We start from the raw sequence: 19,789 nt of genomic DNA, 5'->3' as shown, positions 1-19,789 counted from the left end.
CCACACTACCTTGAGCTGTTCACACACACAAACCAGAGGAAGGAAGCCATATCTCATCATTGTCATACGGTCATTATCATCACCATCTTCATCATCACATCTGCTCACCGCTATTATTACAAACATCTCCATCAGCGACACGCTCTCCACCCACAGGGCTGAAGAACAAATGGATGTCCATCAGGAGAAATGACATACACACTTTTTGCAGACATAGTATGGAACAAAATCAATGTGACATTAGAGCTGTACAATCAAATTGCAACTATTTATCCTCACTATATTACATCAATACTTTAGGTCCTTGAATCAATCTTTTATTTTGTGTGTGCATTCATATCTTTTCCTACAATTAAACTTTCATGAAAGAACAGCGCTTGCCTATTTCATTGCTAAGTGAAGGAAATACACAGTCAACCTTGGCCAAATTTAAAAATACTGACAGATAATGTAACATGTTTGCGATTTTGGTAGATAAATAAAACAAAAAAGTTTTAAAACACATTATAACTGTAGAATTAAAAGGTGTCAAATGTCAAAAACACAAAAAATCATTAAAAATGCAAGAAATGCACATGGATAAAAACAGCAAGATGATGATTATTTGCAGCCTCGTTATATATTACTTGTTAATGCATTTCTGTCAACCACATACATTGAATGTGGTCAAAATCTGCCCTAAAATTACCTCTAAATGTGGTTTCAGTCATCTGATAACAATGATATATAGTCAACAACTTTTTAAAAATAACAGAAAATACTATAATATTCTAGAACAGAAAATAATACAAAAACAAATAAAATAAAAATAAAATAATGGAAAATTAAAATATTAAAATAAAATAAGACAAGGTCAAATTAAAATTAAATTAATATAAAAAGAGAATTTGAGTCCTGAAAGCATTTGTGACTCATGAAAACTCTTTCAGCCCGTAGAAAATTAGCAAAACAAATCTCTTATAGGGTTTCAGAAACACACCTAATACAGTTGAGACCCTCGCCTGAGGAGTAGGACACACCAGAGGTTACAAACTCACCGTCATATTGAGTCATGTGACTTTTCTAGTGTGCACTGGCTTCCTGTGCCAGACAACTTTTAAAGGCTTTTAAGGGAAGGCTGAAAATAATGCATCTTGCGTGTATTTATGTCTGGCTTTTAATATGAGACTGTGATCTGAATCTGAATCTGATCACAAAATACATAAACAACAAGTATTAAGGTTGAGTGACGTACAAAACATAGTAAATCGATCAAACTCAGTCCAAAAATTATATTGTAATTGTTGCATCTATAACACCCTCAAACCCAGAACTGATTCAGCCAATCACATTGCTCACAAACGATTGACATTCTATATATCCAATCAGCTGTAGAGTACTGTTACAATAGCTAAATGGAGGACAGAAAGATGAGTCTCTCTGATGAGTGTGGTATGAGCGGATTCACTTCACAAGCACACACACACCTGAGCACACAAACACACGGCTCGCTTCACAGAGCAGCGAGACACCAAAGGCAAGAGACCAAGGAGAGTGAGACAGTGCTGAACAGCATGTGGATGTGTCTGTCTCTCTCTATGGTCCAGATGGTGGTTTTCACAGCAGAGGCCTCGAGACCCACTGGAGCATGTATCATCAGCGCAATAAGACTGAATCTGCGATTATTCTTCGAAACAAGCATCCGTGCTGTCGGACAGCGAACGAAGACAAGCCAACAAGGTCAGGCCAAATCAAATTCACTAGTTATCAGTAAGCGTGGGTCGGACCGGAGGCTGCTGGTGCAGAACACTGCTGTAACAGGTGAACCCATCAGTCATGTGACGCTCTCGGCCGTCCATATGTCCAGCAACAGACCGAAGAGCCAGTGTGGCATTGTGGAGCTGACGGGCAGCATGTGTTTGCACTGCTACACTGCCAATTACTGTCCAGACAGCTGCCCCAGTTACGGGTCAGAGCAACGTCAATATGAACCGCACTGAAAAACAAACGACGGACTTGCATGCAGGACAATTAAAGTAATACGTGCAGATTTTTACATGATATGAAGAAAATAAATGGTACAGTAATAGCACAATAAGCCACAAGATTTGCGGTATCAATAAAGCAAAAAATAAATAAATTAAATGCATTTAAATGATAAATAAGCAATTAAATTAAAAATATATTGAAAAAATGATACCAAAAATGAATCTTAAATAAAATACATTTAAATTTAAATATTTTATTTAATTAATAAAATGTCTAAATTTAAGTCCTGAAAGCATTTATGACAAGTGCATCATGAAAACCTTTAACATACTTTCTAAAATGTACAGCTTAATGATTAGACGGCCCAAAACAAATGTGACACTGGACCTCAAAACCAGTCATAAGTCGCACGGGTATATTTGTAGCAATAATCAACAGTATGGGTAAAAATTATTGATTTTGTTATGCCAAAAATCATTAAGATATTAAAGTAAAGATCATATTCCATGAAGATATTTTGTAGATTTCCTATTGTAAATATATCAAAATTTAATTTTTGATTAGTAATATGACCATTTTAAGGCAATTTTCTCAATATTTAGATTTTTTGCACCCTCAGATTCCAGATATTCAAACAGTTGTATCTCGGCCAAATATTGTCCTATCTTAACAAACCATACATAAATGAAAAGCTTATTTATTCCGATTTTAGATTATGTATAAATCTGAATTTATACATAATACCAGGGTCACACATATGAAGATATTTTTTTGACAATTCAGACTTCAAAAAAAAAGGAAATAAAAAAAAAAAAACAGCATCATTCATTTTTAATGACATCTGTATAAGCCATAAGTAATATCACTCATCTTGAAAACAAGCTAAGGTTTAATACCAGGGGTAAAAATCCCAAAGTGCAGTGACATCAATCATAAAATTAATATTTGTCTTAGCAATTACTAGTACCGAAGTAAGAAAATCCAGTGCCGAAGGATGTGACTTGTGATTTTTCTATTGTGACAAAGATAACTGTGGTCAGTGACACATAAACAGCTGTGAGGGAGGAAGGAAGGCAGCGTGAGCTGGCAGCTGTAATTTGTGTTATCTGTATATTTTTACTCCAGGCCATTCCAGAGTGAGGATCAGACAGCCGCGTGCTGCTGTTTACCCATCCATGAGCAACAGCGAGGAGAAGAACACGCGCGAGAGAGAGGGAAACATGAAGCATCATCAGTCATGTTATCATTCAGCTAGTCCTGTTATCACCATGTGATCCACCACTACTGAACGCCCCATCAGCATTTGTTTGTTTTGGCATTACACGCTCATTCTGTCGAGAAGAAGTGCAAGTGTCTGGAGAACGTTTCTGAGGATCAACATGGACCAGAGTAACAATCATTCTCAACAATGAGCAAAAATACAGAACGACATGCATACAGATAAATAGCAAGCTAAATAACAATAAACCTATTTTTACATTTTCTGAAGAAATCAGATGGTGAAGTAATAGCACAAGAAGCTACATGGTTTCATCATTAATGATATATCTGTAGTAATAACAATAAAAATAGAGTGATTATGTTATTCACAGACATTTGATTATTAATAAGACTATTATTTTTATTATTTGCACAATTATATTGTTTTAGTTGTTGTTGTTAATAATAACAATAATAATAATAATAATAATAACGCTTCTACTAATGACAATAATAATAATAATAATAATAAATTATTCTTATTTTTTAATTAATAAAATCAAATCAATAATACTAACACTACTAATGATATTAATTATTATTATTATTATTATTATCATCATTATTATTAACCCTAACAACAAGGCACAAAAGAGCATGAAATAAACGCAGAAAACCTCAACCACATCTGGCTTGACAGTCTACTAACTCATTCTGCATCTTTTTTATGTATCTTTGCTAAATATATGTAACACTGGGTTTAAGTTTCAGACAAATTCCGAGAGGAACACCGCAGTCATCCAGCATGGCTTTCCGAGGTGGATTTATGGCCAAAACATCATACTCTTTTCCAAGTTGAGCTGTAAAGTGAAGTGGCGCAAAAAGCACGTCTAATGGACTTCACTCTCACTCATTTTTTTCCTTTTGTGGAGAATATTTCATCCCACATCGAGTCCTAAGCCACTGGCACGCCAGGAGCAGCCGGAACATCTGCTTTAGCTTAAGAGAATCAATAACTGCCCCCTTCAGACTCCTATCCGTCCTAATATTCCTGAGCTCTCTGGGATGCAGGAATAACATCACAGCCAATACAGACGGTGCCTGCCTGGTCACTCCACACAAATCTATCCAATTCAGGATTATGCACACATGAAACCCAGAGTGTTTGTTTTCAAACCTTTCCCAAAAATGTCCGGAAAAGGGAGTCAACGGTGCAAGCAGATAAAAACAAACTACGGAAATCTGCATATGTTACAGCTGACCTCTGAATGATGCACGTGGTTTCAAATTGCATTCAAGCTGAGAGGTTCGAATGCCTGGTTGTTTTGCCAGGCGGTGCATGCCGCTTACGGATCACGTAGGATTACTGCACAAGGTTGAAGAATGATGTGTGGCCTAAGTATGCAAAAAAAAAAAAAACTGATAACACTCAGTTATTCCCCCACAAGTTACCAAATTTCCTCATTCCATCAGGGAACGGAAGACTTTTGCACATATTGACTGCATATTTTCAAATAGATAACAGCATATTAGAAAGTGTGACAACTAGCCCCGGTGGTTTTTAAAGTGCAGGATTACAGATTCCAACTAGTTTGTAAAGTGTGTTGGGACAAACACTTAAGTCCTATGTTGGCGTGAGAAAGCCTTGTCTGAATTTTTGAAATAGCTTTGTAAGCTAAAAGTGTAACATATTCCAACATGTTAGAAAAACATAGTATTTCTAACTCATTACAAGAATGATTTTACGAGGTTACTAGCATGAATTAACGTTTCTACCATGTTTTAGCATGTTTTTTAACATTTAACATGGCTTACAAGTTTTTAATATGTTGCTAACATGTTTATGTTGCCAACATGTTTTAACATTCTGCTAACGTGAATAGGCATGTTGTTAATATGTTTCAAGCATATTTAACATATCGATAGGATGTTTCTAACATTTTAAAATGTTGTTATTATGAATTGCATAAATGCTACCATTGTATTAAGATTGTTAACATGAATTAACATGTTGCTAACATATTTTAAGATTACGCTAACATGAATAAACATGTTGATAGCCTGTTTCCAACACAGCTAAGACATGCAATGTTAGAAACATTGCTAGCATTAATCAACATGCTGTAACATGTTTCTAACATTAATTAACATGTTGCTAACATCTTTGTAACATTTTTAGCACATGGCTAACATGTTTTAACATGTTGCCATCATGATTTAACATGTTTTAAAATTATGCAGCATGCTTCTAACACATTTTAGCACATGATAGCATGTTTAACATTTAGCTATCATAAATTAGCACATTGCTAACAAGTTTTAAAACTATGCTAGCATTAATCATTATGTATAAGAAGAAGCAACTTAAATATTTCACAAGTTAACATAATTAGCCTGACTAAACAGAGTTTCTGCATACAGTGCCTTTGAATGCAACTAGCTTGGCTAATTTATTCATCCTAGCCTCTGTATCAACTGGATTGATCGAGTGGAGCAAATAAAGGCTGAAAAAAAACAAATGTGTCCCAGTTTCTAGCCCGAAGTGGGTCAACAGCAGCCATTTACACCCTATAAACACGTCTGTAATTAAATAAAGCTGATAGAAAACAGCATGGAGCTCGACAGGCGAGGTGTGAAGGGTGTAAAAGTTGGCAGTTTTATAGAAAAGATGGAAGAATGTGGAGAGAAAAAAAAAATGGAGCGTGGCCTGTTTTCCTTCTTCCCAGCACAAATGCAACAGCAAAGCCTCATCTGTGCAAGCATTTTACCTTTTCCTGACCCGATGCATCATGGGAATTAAAGCTTTAGTAGGCTACTGTACTATCAGTGCACCCAAAACATCCAAAACAATGGAGTAAACACACTTGCTAACAGCTGGGGTTGGTTTGAGGTGTTAGTTAGCTCAGCTGGACCGAATGCCCAACTGTCCCAGAATTCCTTTAGGGCAGTGGACTCGAATGCCAAATGAACCTCTCGTCCAAAGAGGAGCAATGGTTGAAACCAAACACTCACGTCCAGATGAGAGGCTGTTGTTAGTCTCTCCTCTGAAATCCGGTTGTATTCTCACCGGTAAATGCCTGGTAGGGGCCGTCCCAACCACAGCTTTCCCTTTGAGGGTACGAGGCAGCCATGAAGAATAATGGTGAAGTTCAAAGACGATTATGAACCTGTGAACTTCGAGGTTAAGTTTCACTTCAAGGTTCGTTTTGAAGATTACAATACAGCCTAGATCCAAATTCACAGGTGCCTGAAGCATAAAAGCATGAACAGTTGTGATACACAAATATAATCCCTAATATTTGTAAATGTATTTTTCAATATTTGTCTATTTTTAAAAAAAAGTTAGTTTAATACGATTCATCATGAAAATTACATATTATGAAAAAAATATACAAAATTATTATACTATTATTTTTTGTTATAGAATTAGAAACAAACAAAAACTAATTTTATTTATATATATATATATATATATATATATATATATATATATATATATATATATATATATATATATATATATATATATATATATACACACACACACACACACACACACATATATATATATATATATATATATATATATATATATATACACATATATATACACATATACACATATATATACACACACACACACACATATATATATACACACATATATACACACATATATACATATATACACACACACACACATACACGTATATATATATATATATATATATATAAAATGAAAAAAAATATACAATATAAATTAATGCTATTGAACAAAAAGAAAAATATTAAAAGAAATGCATACGAAATGATAAAAAGCATATAACTAATTAATGCAATAACCGTTATACAGGCATAATATTTAATGTAATGTATCAAAAAAAATTAAAATGCAATATATAAATACATGCTATAAGTATTATATTTAACTATAACTTTATATATAAACCGCACGGCAGATAGATTTGACAGACAGACAGACAGATAGATTTTAAATACATTTAATTTTTAAAACCGCCAGTCGTAATAAACACATTGGCCTCCCACACATTCCCTCATCTCACTGACGTAAACATTACTACAAAATTGTGAATACGGCTGTGAATATGGAAAAACATGACTAAGATTGCATCAAGACTGAGGCGCTGCTTTCACTTGTGGCAGTCTAATTTTAACAGTGCTAAGTATTGTTTCACAGAAAACAAAGTGCAGAGTGGTTTAGCACCAACTGCTATTAGAGGACTTCAAACATATGTGACATGCAGCATGCCCCATTTACATGTCAGTATTTATAGCATCTTTGCTCATTATGCTAACCCACCTCGGTGCTAGCAACCACAAAACACAGACTAGCAGGGCACGACGAAGAAAACATGCTGCTGATGTGAAAGAAGCTCTTTCTTATTTTAGACTAACTAATTGCATACTGTCACCAGCTAAAATGCCTATTTGTCTTTAATAAATGCCTATTAAAGAACTAATCAAGTTTTTTGAAGCTAGATCTTGTACTGTATAGTTTAAAGATGGATAAAAGTGTATTGTGAAATGTAATATGCTATAACGATTTACTTTATTACTTAAAGGAATAAATAGTTCATCCATCATTTACTCCCCTTCATGTTGTTATAAAACTTTTGTTCAACACAAAAGATGATATTTTGAAGAATGTTTGCAACCAAAGAGTTGCTGGTACCCACTGACTTTCATAGTAATTTTTTCTCATAAGGAAGTCAATGGCTACTGGCAACTGTTTGGTTACCAACATTCTTTAAAATAACTTATTTTCTGTTCAACAGAAGAAAGAAAATCATACAAGTTTGGAACAACTTGTGGGTGAGTAAATGATTAAAGAAGTTTAATGAATTTTTGGGTGAACTGTCCCTTTAAATCCACTTCTACTCTAAAAACAGAGTGACATTTGCGTTATTGACTTTTCTAGAAGTAGTCCATGACTGTTCTGATCAATTCTGGTTGTCATCTCTCCTGTATGTCCATCATGAAGGCATAAGACAGCAGAAGACACACCATCAGGCCCAAGGCTCCCATCGGCTCCCATCGGCATTATAAAAGAACCGTCTGCATTTACTCACCGTATCGCTTGACTCCCAGAGGGCCAAACGAACCCAAGTCAGCCGTTTGGCCACACAAAGGCGATACATTACAGTCGCCGTCGCTGAGTGACACTTCATTTAAAACTTAATTTGCACCCTGAGGGAAGTCAAATAAGGACGCCAGGTGGAGGACTACCAGGGGGCGAGGATCTGCCCCAAATATCTGGGTCTCCAGCTGATCCAGGCTACTTTCCATACTGGCCAAAAGGACGGGCCCGACACAGATTCTTATGCTCACCACTGCGGCAATCCAGCATCGGAATGTGACAAATCTGTGTCATGCAAACATTTTTTTGATAACACATCTCTTCATTTTACAAGAAAGACCTCGTTTGTGAAATTAACGTGTTTAAAGGGCAAAAGAAAGTGTCTGAACGTAAAACAAAGGGCTTGTAGCAAAGGAGGAAGTCCCTGAATGCTCGTAAACTGTGTCGGATGCCGCCGCCTGAATGCTAAGCAGACCCCATTCAATCAATAATGAGAAGGAAAAAGGAGAACTCGCCTCTCCGGACGAACTAACTTCAAATGATGAGAAGGGAATGAAAGTGATTTACTGGATTACTTCAAATCCAACCGAATCTCTTTGCATATAAGCAAAGGGCTTCAAAAGAGCAAATCATTTAGTAATGAATCCCGTAAGGAAACGCGAGTTTAGAGAAATGGCACGCTTTGCTGTCAGTGATTAAGTATAATCAATCAATCATCATAAAAAGAGGTTGCATAGTATAGCAATAAGCCACGTGTTACAGTTTTACCACTTGTTCATGGGGCATTTTTATCTAAAACCCATTGACCATGGTAAAAATCATATCCTCTCATGGTTTATTGCTTATTTCTATTGTGTATTATAGCAATAACACAATATATTATTGTATTATTACATTTAAGATTTTTAAGTGAAATATACATGACACAAATGTATTTTAATATTTGTAAAATTAATTCACGATCAAGTTTTTAAATATTTTGGAATAAAAAAATATCACAACATTTATATTTTAATTCTATATAATTTTAATACCATATAGATAAAAACTGTACTATACTAAATAACTACACTAAATAAAGAAAATGCATCAAAAACACATAAATGCAAACCTTTTTCTAAAATGTATATAATATATACATTTATACAAATACCTTTTTTTATAATACAAGTCATAATTGTGGCTCATCTCATCAAAATTCAGTCAAAAGCATCTGTTTCATAAAACACATGAATACAAGAGACAAAGTTTAAGATATTTACTTCTTTACAAACCACTAAATAAATGTAAACTTTAGAACCTGAAGTGCATTTATTCAAAAAGGGTTCTGTGTACCTTCTACTCTGTAACGGCCATAAACCAAAGCAATGCACAGGTGACTAAATCTCGAATCAATGGAGGTCAATACAGGTTCACACGTCACATAGAAGACAGGGTGTTAGTTAGCTCTGCTGTCAACATGCATGTCTTACTAGGGGGGTAAAGTGATCTAGATATAGCACATCAAGCGCATGAGAAAGTGTGGCAGCTAGTCTTAGCGAGATATGTTAAAGCAGCGAATTTGGTGTGGTTGCCTTGACAGCAGCAGTCAGGCGAGGATACGAACGCTGTATCGCACCCCTGACAGCTTAGATAACAGCTAATGGCCTCTCAGGTCCACTTTCAGTTCGTTTTCCCCACGGACAGAGCGGAGAAAATCTGTCAAAACACGTACATGTGTGCAAGTGTCTGGAACGAAAGATATTAAAAAAAACTTGTCCAATCTGTTCCAACTTGACTAGAAGGAAAAACTGACTGTCTGTTAAAGTGATAGTTCGTCCAAAATTGAATTTTTTTTATCGTTTACTGACCCTCTTGTCTTTTCAGGTTGCTATTCTTTCAGTAAAACTCAGCTTATAGTTTATATACATTGGACATCTTTAAAAAGGGCAAAAGGCACAATAGAAGTACCATAAAATATGACATCTACCAAGGCTTCTGAAGTCATACAATAGCTTGACAAGCCAAAAAAATGAAATTAAATGTTTCACCAGCATCACTGACATTGGATCTTGGACGCAAATTTGGGAAACATTGAAAATTGACAATGAAAAACATCTTAAATTTCAGTCTATTCCTCAGAAAAAGTTATTGTATGACTTCAGAAGACTTGGAATATAATGCTCAAGTCATACAGACCATTTGTATGATGCTTATATGGTGTATTTGTGACCTTTTTGGGAGTATGTCAACTTTATGTAGTATGTACTTTAGCTTCTCACAGAACTAATAAAAAAAAGGGTTTGGGCCAACATGATGGCAAGTAAATGATGCAAATTTGTCATTTTTTTGGTGTACAAATTTATTAGACAAAACAGTAATGTCATTAAGATGCGCTCAAGAACTGACATTTTCAGCGCCGTCAAAATAAAAGTCCTATGCATCAGCCAAACAGAACAAACTTATCAGCTGATGCCAATAATTATAAAATGCCAAATATCGGCATTGCAATATATCAGTCGACCACTACATGTCAGAAATTGGCAAACCGTCATGAACTTGCACTATGAAAAGATTATTTTCTACTTTTGCTTCTCACAGAACAACAAACGATGCAAATGTTCACTTTTGGGTGAACTATCACATTAACAAAGTGCATACTTTATTACACATCGTCTACACCCATGACAAAAACGTAACATGTATCATTTGGGCTACACTAAAATTACTACATAATGACACCCCAGCACCTTTGTAAGCCATGTTTACAGCACGTCGTCTCTGGTAACAGGTTTAATATCAGGGTCAGGGTGAGCAGAGATCACAGAAGCATCTTTACAGAGGAAGAACAAGCAGTGGGATACAGGAAACTCCAGGCGTCAGCCGTGAAGAAAGCGGCTTAATGAGGAACAACACCATGGGTATGAAGAACACGGAAGAGCTGGCGAAAGCTTGGCATCCTGTGTCTAAACATATGTTTGCCTTGTTAGGATGCCGCCACTGTGGGTTTAAAGGGAGCTCAGGGTATACAACTAGATTTATCATCCTCAAACACACTCTCAGACACAGTGCAGACAACACAAGCCTTAAACAACAAAAGGAAAACAGTTCAAGCGGCCCAGCATGTCAACTTCTGGATGTAAGGATCATGTTAATTTGGGGTGGTTTGTCCAAACAATGACAAATGGTGGAGCAATTGGCAGAAACATGGTTTAGAAAGGAACTGTTCCTCAAAACTTACAAATTCTATCAATATAATTAAAGTATATGAGATACAGTAATGCTCCAAAATGAATATAGGCCTAAATTAATCATAGAAGTGATTTAAATGACTGATAACTGACTGATAAGTATTTATTTATCGTGGTAATCGAATACGGTTTTAATGATAATTAAAATATGAAACTGTAATACTAACCGTGGGGAATTTTATCATGATTTATCGTCAAACCAGTAATCGTTACATCCCTATCCACATTACAAAAGAAAGACATGAGGGTGAGTAAATGATATCAGTATTTTCATTTTTGGTGGAACTAGTCCTTTAACAGATGTCTGTGAAAGCCGTATCTGTAGCGCCGTATGAGCCAGATACCAGCAGCCCTCCTTCCTGCCAAGAGCACAGATAACGAACGTCCTTCTCTTCCTCACGTATGATCCCTATTCACACAGAAGCCTTTCCCCTGCATTAATTAGGCATTCAGCGGCACACTTAATTACATCCACGTTCCAGTTGCCAATTGCGTATTAATAATCTCCCTGTTTGCGTGCACCCTGAATGGGAGGTCAAAGGTCAGAAAGATTATGAGGTCGGGGACTAGTTTAGGATCAATAACAGGATTTGCGCAAAGAACCAGGCTTCGGTTTCAAAGGGTGGGGGGGATTGTGGTTTTCAGAAAGGATCTTGTCTTCGCAAGAAAGACTGTTCTGATTTGCCTGTCTGATTAATTCATGTAAGTGTCCATAACTGCAGTCATAAGAGATGTGAAAAAATGGTGTAAGGTGTTTTCATGACATCTCTATAGCTTCTGGTTTATACAGCCAGGTAGACGGCATATTTAATTTGGCTGAAATAAAAATAGACAGACATACAATCAGTTTTATGGATAGTAGGGTTGCATAGATTAAAACAAAGATGAAATTGGCCAAAAAATCTAAAAAAGTTTTTAGATTATGCCAAATAAGCAATCATAAATATAAAGTACTTTGTATAATATAATAAAATAAAATGACTAAACATTACATGCATACTCAGACCAAACTGCACCTTTTAAAAAAAAAAGCACTCATAAAATAGATTAAAGAGTTAAATCTTTGCTGTAATCTATTCCTATTCCTTCAAGTTAGAAGGTTTTAAATCTTAAAATAGCCAAAAATCTAAATTTCTTATCCAATACAGACTGATTAACATCAAATACTGGCCAAAACAATACATTTAAAATAAATGAAAAAAGCAGCACTCTTTAGCTCTTTAACGTCCTCATTTTTATTAGTCAAATTTAAAATGGGATCTTGACTCAAACCTTTACTCTTAAACATAACTCTTATTAAGTATTTGAATGTCTGCATTTCCTTAATATCCCCATTTGCAATCGTTCCCTTAAACAACAAGGTTTCTGATAACTGACTGGATTCATACTTTCATGCATATTAAAAGTTCAAAAATACATGTATGAGAAGTCAAAACCACAAAATTGTTATTGCACCACTCAATTTTGACATGATATTAAAGAAGAAATTGCATATATGATATTCAGACCAGTTTATAAGATGCTTTAAAGTGTTTTACTCAACATACATTGATTGGTTGAAGCTAATTAGCCTAGTTGTCAGGGAGTTCTGATTGGTAGTTAGGACATTGCTTACTGGTCCAAATCAAAAAAGACCACTGTCTAGACATTGGAAGAACACAAATTGGAGTAAAAGTGTTAGTTTTCCAGTAGATAATCATGTGCACTTTAATATGTGTGTGTTATACATGCGTTAGTATGTAGTATGTGTGTGTTATTCCCCAATCTGGAGCCTGAGTCATGACAGAATTGGGATATTATCTGGTCTCGCCGTGGTCCTTCTAAATCACAGTGTCAGCTCTTTTGGGGGCATGGCCTGTGAACGAAGAGGCAATTACATGCACTGAGGTGTTGCGAAGCCCCACCCCCTCAGATCCCTCAGCTCCAGTCATTACAGAATATTTTCTATAATGAAGGAATGGCCCGCTGCACTTCCACAACAACCTGCTAATCCCACAGGGCATCGCACAGGGTGGCCACTTCCACACAACGTGCCCGCTCCACTGTCCCAGGAGGACTGAATACTATAGGAAACAAGGGCAGCACGACAGCTAGCCCTGGGCTCAACACACACACACACATTCATGAAAACACACACCAGAACATCCCAGTTAAAGCTCTTCTGGGCTCACTGAGCATTCAAGGGCACTTTAGACAGCACGATTTTGGTGGCTCTGTTCCAAATGATTCATGATGGGCTGTGTTCGCTTTTTATTTAGTGCTTTTGAAAAAAAAAAAAAAAAAAAAAAAAAAAAAAAGTCAGTCACCCGAAGTCAATTAATAAACACAGCATAAATAAAACCGAGCTCATTTTTGGGACATTTTCACCCAAAATTCTCATTTCTATAATGGGAAAAAAAAAAGTTTTTCCAGCATAAATTCAATTCTGTGCAAAAAATAAATAAATAAACAATACACAATGTATATATACTTTATTTAGATTTCAATAATAATGTACAATTTGTTTGTTTTCGCTTTACAGTAATTTTTCTGCATAACCGTAATGAAAATTTAGAGGGGAAAATGTAGATATTTATTATTATTTATAAATATATATAATGCAATTTAATTAAACCCGAAATCAAGTAATATTAAACACAGCATAAAGAAAATTGAGCTCATTTAGTACACTTCCACACAAAAATGGGCAAAAAAGCACACTAATACAAATCAAGCTGCCTGGACTTTTTATAGCTTTTATAGCTAATAATTCATAATGTATAGATACTATGTAATTTATTATTTGATTTATTTAGATTTAAATAATACAGCAATATTTGTTTTTGCTTCACAGTTATGACACATTACTGTAATGAGAATTTAAAGAGGGGGAATGTAGATAGGCCTATTTATTATTATTATTTACAAATATAATGCAATTTAATTGCAGCAAATAAGATGTACACTTATGCATTTAAATGTGTACTTGTTGTAAATAATATGTACTCAAACTTCATGACTGACAGAAAATTTGTACAGTTCCCAGCCAATGGCAATTAAAGGCCAAATATCAAGCCATTTACTAATGGTTTTAAAAATATGCTGCATTTTCTTGATGCAAAATGTGAAATTTCTTAAACTTGTCACCTTCTCTCTTATTTTGATTTTAGGGTGAATTATGTTCTTGCAATTCTTGCAATAAAATTTGATATGACTCAAACATAAATCCAAGTTTAAATTAGATTTTAGTAGAAGATAATTCAGATGTACATCATCATGCCTGACAGGAAACACTGTCAGCTTCTGCAAAGGGGTGTAATTTTTTTTAGCTCAAATGAGGGGGCAGAGGGTTTTTTTAGAATTTCTAAAAATTGGTAGAACAAGGCAGACTGATTCATAGAAAATATCCAGAGGAGCTTAAATAGTTTCAAAGGTTAGTCATATTCCACCCTCGACCTATTTCAGGCTCGCAGTTAATCACATTTGTCTTACGAAATGAAGACAGCAAAGGAAGAAATGCACAAAAAAAGGTTCCGACAAAAACGGGGGTATTTCCACCCATTCAGCGTCTGCGTCTGTTTCCTCAAATGCCACGGCTGTCAAAAACAACATTAGGGCAAAAAATATCATCTCTTCTTAGTTCCTGTTAGCAGGTAAACAACCTTAAAGGAGGGCTATTGAGACTCTTACATGAATTGGATTTTCAGATGTTGCCTTGATTTAATTAGCTGTAATTAATCCAATTGAGGGCTAATTGGCATCTTATTGCAGCGACTGTGGGGGTTCATTCATATTTCATCAGTGGCTGCGAGTCATTCTTAACTACTTTCCATACGAGGACCATTCACCAGCTTCCAATTAAACACTAAAACATGGATTTTGTTTCTGGAAAAAGATCAAATGCAAAAAATACGAAGCCACTGGATATAAAACCCAAAATCCCTGTTGGGGTGCGAGTCCCACTTTAAAATAACAGACGTGGCGAGATGACAAAATCCTCAGAGAAATCACCATAACTCGAGACAAGATCCCTGAAGAGAAAACATTTGGTTTCTCTCTAACAAGCATTCTTTTGCCCACAGATTTGGGTCTCATTGGTTACAATCTGTGAGCTTTGAATACATTTATCACACTGATGAATTCCCTCATAACGCTGGCAAACAACCAACAGGAAACGCTGAGTTCACAGCCTTGTGACTATACCTACACTTGATAACCAACCACCAAACCGACATATCAGAGAAGAAATCAAATCAACATTATCAAGAAAATCACATAGGATGAAATGACCAGTAGGTCTGTCTCGGTCAAATCATTTTAACGCTTCTCTGGAGTTCAGAAAACTTTGTAACCGTCACAACTTCAAAATAGAGACAGATAATCGGTATGTTATTATCATCAATATTTTACCGACCTTCAGTCTACTGATAAATGCAGATCCTTTATTCTCACTGCATACAAATTTAAGTTCAACCATTTAAGTTGCATCCCAAAATAAAAAAAAATTAAATAACGTAAATAAGATAAAATAAATGCAAATATAACAAAATAAAATAATGAAAATAAATGTGCATCCCTTAAAAAAAAAAAAAATAATATATATATATATATACACATACACCGAATGAGTAATAAAATACTTAATGCATTTTGTATTGTATTTATTACTGAGGCAAAATAAATCAGAAATATAGCCAATTAGTTTTTGCATATAATTCAAACACTTCAATATGAAAAATAACTGTTTGTGTGTGTGTGTGTGTGTGTAGATACATATAAAATATCATATTAAAATGTATATTATTTATTTATATATTATTTTATTTATTCATTTTTTTAATCGTCATCTGTAGTCCAAGAGCACAAAAACAGTTTTTCACAAATCAACGGATTGAAGACACAAACATGCATCTATTGCATAACTATATCATCAACCAGATGACATAAATCTCGATTTGACAATGGTGCAAAACTTTACTTGACCTAATCTCACCAATTCAGTATAAGAGCATGCATTACTTTCAACTTCAACTCAAATATGCAAGCTAAAACGGTAATCTCAGCAGAGTTCATGAGACTCAGATCATGCTGGTATTGCACTCTTGGTAAAACAGCACTGAGGGTCTCCAAAAGATCAGTAAAGGCTGAACCTTAGCAGAAGAAATGCACGTGAATATGATCAAATATATACATTTCCTCTCAATAACACACCGTATGTAAAACAACATCCACTCAGTCACTCAAAGAAAGTCACGAAACACTTGTTTCTTTTGCAAACATCTATAAACAAACCAAGCGGGTCTGGCGTAACTAACACAACTGTGTAAGAGCAATAGCGGTGTGTGGTAACGATACATCGCTGATTCAATAGTAACAGAGTCGAGTCAAGAAATAAACAGCAAACTTACCGACTCCGTATTTCTCGTGCTCCGTAGGAATCCACATATTCAGTGTGTTTGTTGTGAAAAAAGCGTATAAAACAGCGCGGTGTGCAGTACTGATGTTAAATCACTCATTTGACCAGATTCACATCATCCTCTCGCGCAGTCATTGTTCAGAGCGCTCGAGCGAACTGAGCCGCACGAGACGAGACACGGCGGCGCGCGGTTGATAAACCAGTGCGCGGCCACGGTGCAGCTGAGTTGCATGATGGGAAATGTAGTTTCGTGGAACAACGATAGTGATTAGACCAGAGAGAGGTTTCATAATAATAATTAAGTGTAAAATTAGGATTGTTATTGACCTTTTTCTATTTTAATAAAATGTTGTTGTTGTTTTTAGAAAATGTATTCATTTGTTCATTAATTTTATTATAACCATAGCATTTTATATGGAGGTTACTCAAAATTAAATCATTAAATAAATGTTGAAATATATCAATAAATCGTTAAATACATAATTAAATAAATAAATATTAATTCATTTGTTATTTATTTATTCGTTCATTCACTCATTCATTTAATTAATTATTTATTTATTTCCTCTACATTTCATTTTCAGGGTTACCTTTGTCAGCACGTAAATAAATAAATCACAAGTGTGGATTCCATATTGTTACTAGATGAGTGTGAATTTATATATATATTTCAACGTTTATTTAAATATTTAATTTTGAGTAATTTGGTCCTCCATATCCATAATTTTACCGAAATTAATGTTTATATCAGAAAACATGAGGTTTCAGATTAATTGTATATTGTAAAAAATAATCAGTGTTTTCAAACATCTTTACCAGATATTCCTACTAAACTTCCTTACACACATTCAAAGACATCAAGCACAATAATATATATCTGCAATAATATAGCATAATCTATAAACCCCTTTGCAGGCTAAGCAAAAATAAATAATGATTTTTACCAGTATACACGATGCAGATTCATGAATGCAAGAGCATACATACATACATCCAAATAAACAAACAAACAACAACAAAATTCAATCACAGCCTTTTACTCATACAGTGTATTGTGCATGAGAGAAAAAAGGCAAGGGTAAAAGGGTTCTCGTACAGGAGTCTGGTGTAGATTTGATCTGAATTTCCAATCTAATCAAATCTGCACTAATCCAATGTTGCAACCTGCCTCTATTTCCTGTATGAAGAATCTATGCTTACATCTAGAAATGAAAAAAAGTCAAACAGGCGTGCACATCCCAACCACCCAGATCGGTCTCAGGTGCAGGACAAATGAGAAACTTGAACAAAGAAAATGGAGAGAAGTCCGCACACTGAAAATAGCTGCTCCAAATGAATTTATTAACAGCAATGTTTCGACTGTCAGGTCTTCATCAGGCTCTACATCTAGAAATGAGTCAATCTTTTCAGGAACATTAATTTCGAGAGTGAAATTCAGCCTTGCTTCGAAAAAGAATCATGTCCTACTTCAATAACAGCACAGCATACACAGTGCATACACAGTCTCATCACCTAACAGCTGTTATGGAAAGATAGAAGGATAAGAGGTCATCGATGGTCAGTAAGTGACAGTGTTTTGTGTGTTCATTGCACTGTCAAGGTGGAAATAACTCTTACGGTTAAATCCAACTCACTGCAAAGAAAGAAAACAGTACAATGCTACACAAACACAGTGTTTAATACCCAAGTCACATCTGTACTAACATAATTCCACATATAATAGAATAGGCCAAATGAAAACATGAAAAGCCCTGGTTAAACCATTGATATGAGACACAAAAGAGGAAAAAGAGAAGAAAATAGGATGAGAGTGAGGAAAAGGATTTGTGTGAAGTGTTAAATGGCAAAACAGATTAAGCTGAAAGTCTATATATTCCCCTTAAAAGACAAGTACTATGGGAGTACAGTACCATAGTAAAGTACAGGCCATGGACCCCGGATAAATATATTTAAAATGTTATTGGGAAATCATTTATTTTCTATTACATTGCGTAGTTATGTTTTCATACTCACTATAATACTGCATTGTTAAATGTATTATTTATTTAAAAAATATATATTTACTTATTTAATATCTACAGTTTTTTTAGTATCCTGTTTTTTATGATTTATTTATATATTTTTACACTCTTTTTCTCTACATTTTTTCCACAAGACCATGGTGGAGTGAACGATTTACCAAATCACTCATGAAGACAGCTTGTTTAATCCCTGAATGAATCAGTGTTTTAAACAAATCAGTTGAGTGAATGACTGAATAATAATTTATAAAATGTCATGTTTCATTCCTGGATAAATCAGTGTTTTCGAATGAATCAGTTGTGTGTTTTCGAAAGAAGCAGTTGAGTCAATGATTCAGTAACTCATTTATTAAAAAAAAAAAAACTCACTTGTTTCGCTCCTGAATTAATGAGTTTTTTTTTAACAAATCAGTTGAGGACATGATTCAATGCATCACTCATTATGTTGATAAACAAATAAAAATATTTTTAAAATAGAGTCACTAATGACTTTATCATCAATATACCAGGGCTAAACAAACAAACAAATACATAATTAAATAAATAAAGCAGATGAAAAATTTTAATTGGATGGAAAATGATATGTGCGGTTCCTTTAAGCTGAAAGAGCTGTAACCTGAAAGAATCTGATCCCCGTATCTCCAGACTCTCAGAGACACAACACATGCAGGCATGAGGACGTGGAAGGAGGATGAGAGGAGCAGCTATCTTTGTTCTTCCTCCTTTCATGCATCCATGCAAACATGTGGCCAACATGCCAGCGACCCTCGGCACATCTGAGCCACGGCTGCAGACTGAAGCACACCATGTGAAGTCTTATCTGTTCCTCTTTCAGGAGAGGGAACAAAGAGTTTTCTTCCGAGAATCAAAAATTTTG

The 19,789-nt window shown here is 35.0% G+C and overlaps 1 protein-coding gene across 1 annotated transcript in view; it reads right to left on the bottom strand.

The window, feature by feature from the left end:
* LOC306859070 (dedicator of cytokinesis protein 4-like) overlaps positions 1–17,110 on the bottom strand; it is a 101,487-nt gene extending 84,377 nt beyond the window's left edge. Inside the window, exon 1 of the mRNA XM_079399876.1 lies at positions 16,884–17,110. Within this exon, the coding sequence (XP_079256002.1) occupies positions 16,884–16,920 (37 nt within the window). The 5' untranslated portion in view covers positions 16,921–17,110. The remainder of the gene's footprint in view (positions 1–16,883) is intronic.
* Between the last annotated feature and the right edge of the window lie 2,679 nt (positions 17,111–19,789).

This window comes from Barbus barbus (genome assembly GCF_936440315.1).
Source record: "Barbus barbus genome assembly, chromosome: 39".
Classification (NCBI taxonomy): Eukaryota; Metazoa; Chordata; class Actinopteri; order Cypriniformes; family Cyprinidae; genus Barbus; species Barbus barbus.
Note: the sequence above shows the minus strand (reverse complement) of the source record. Positions and strands in the feature narration are given on the sequence as shown.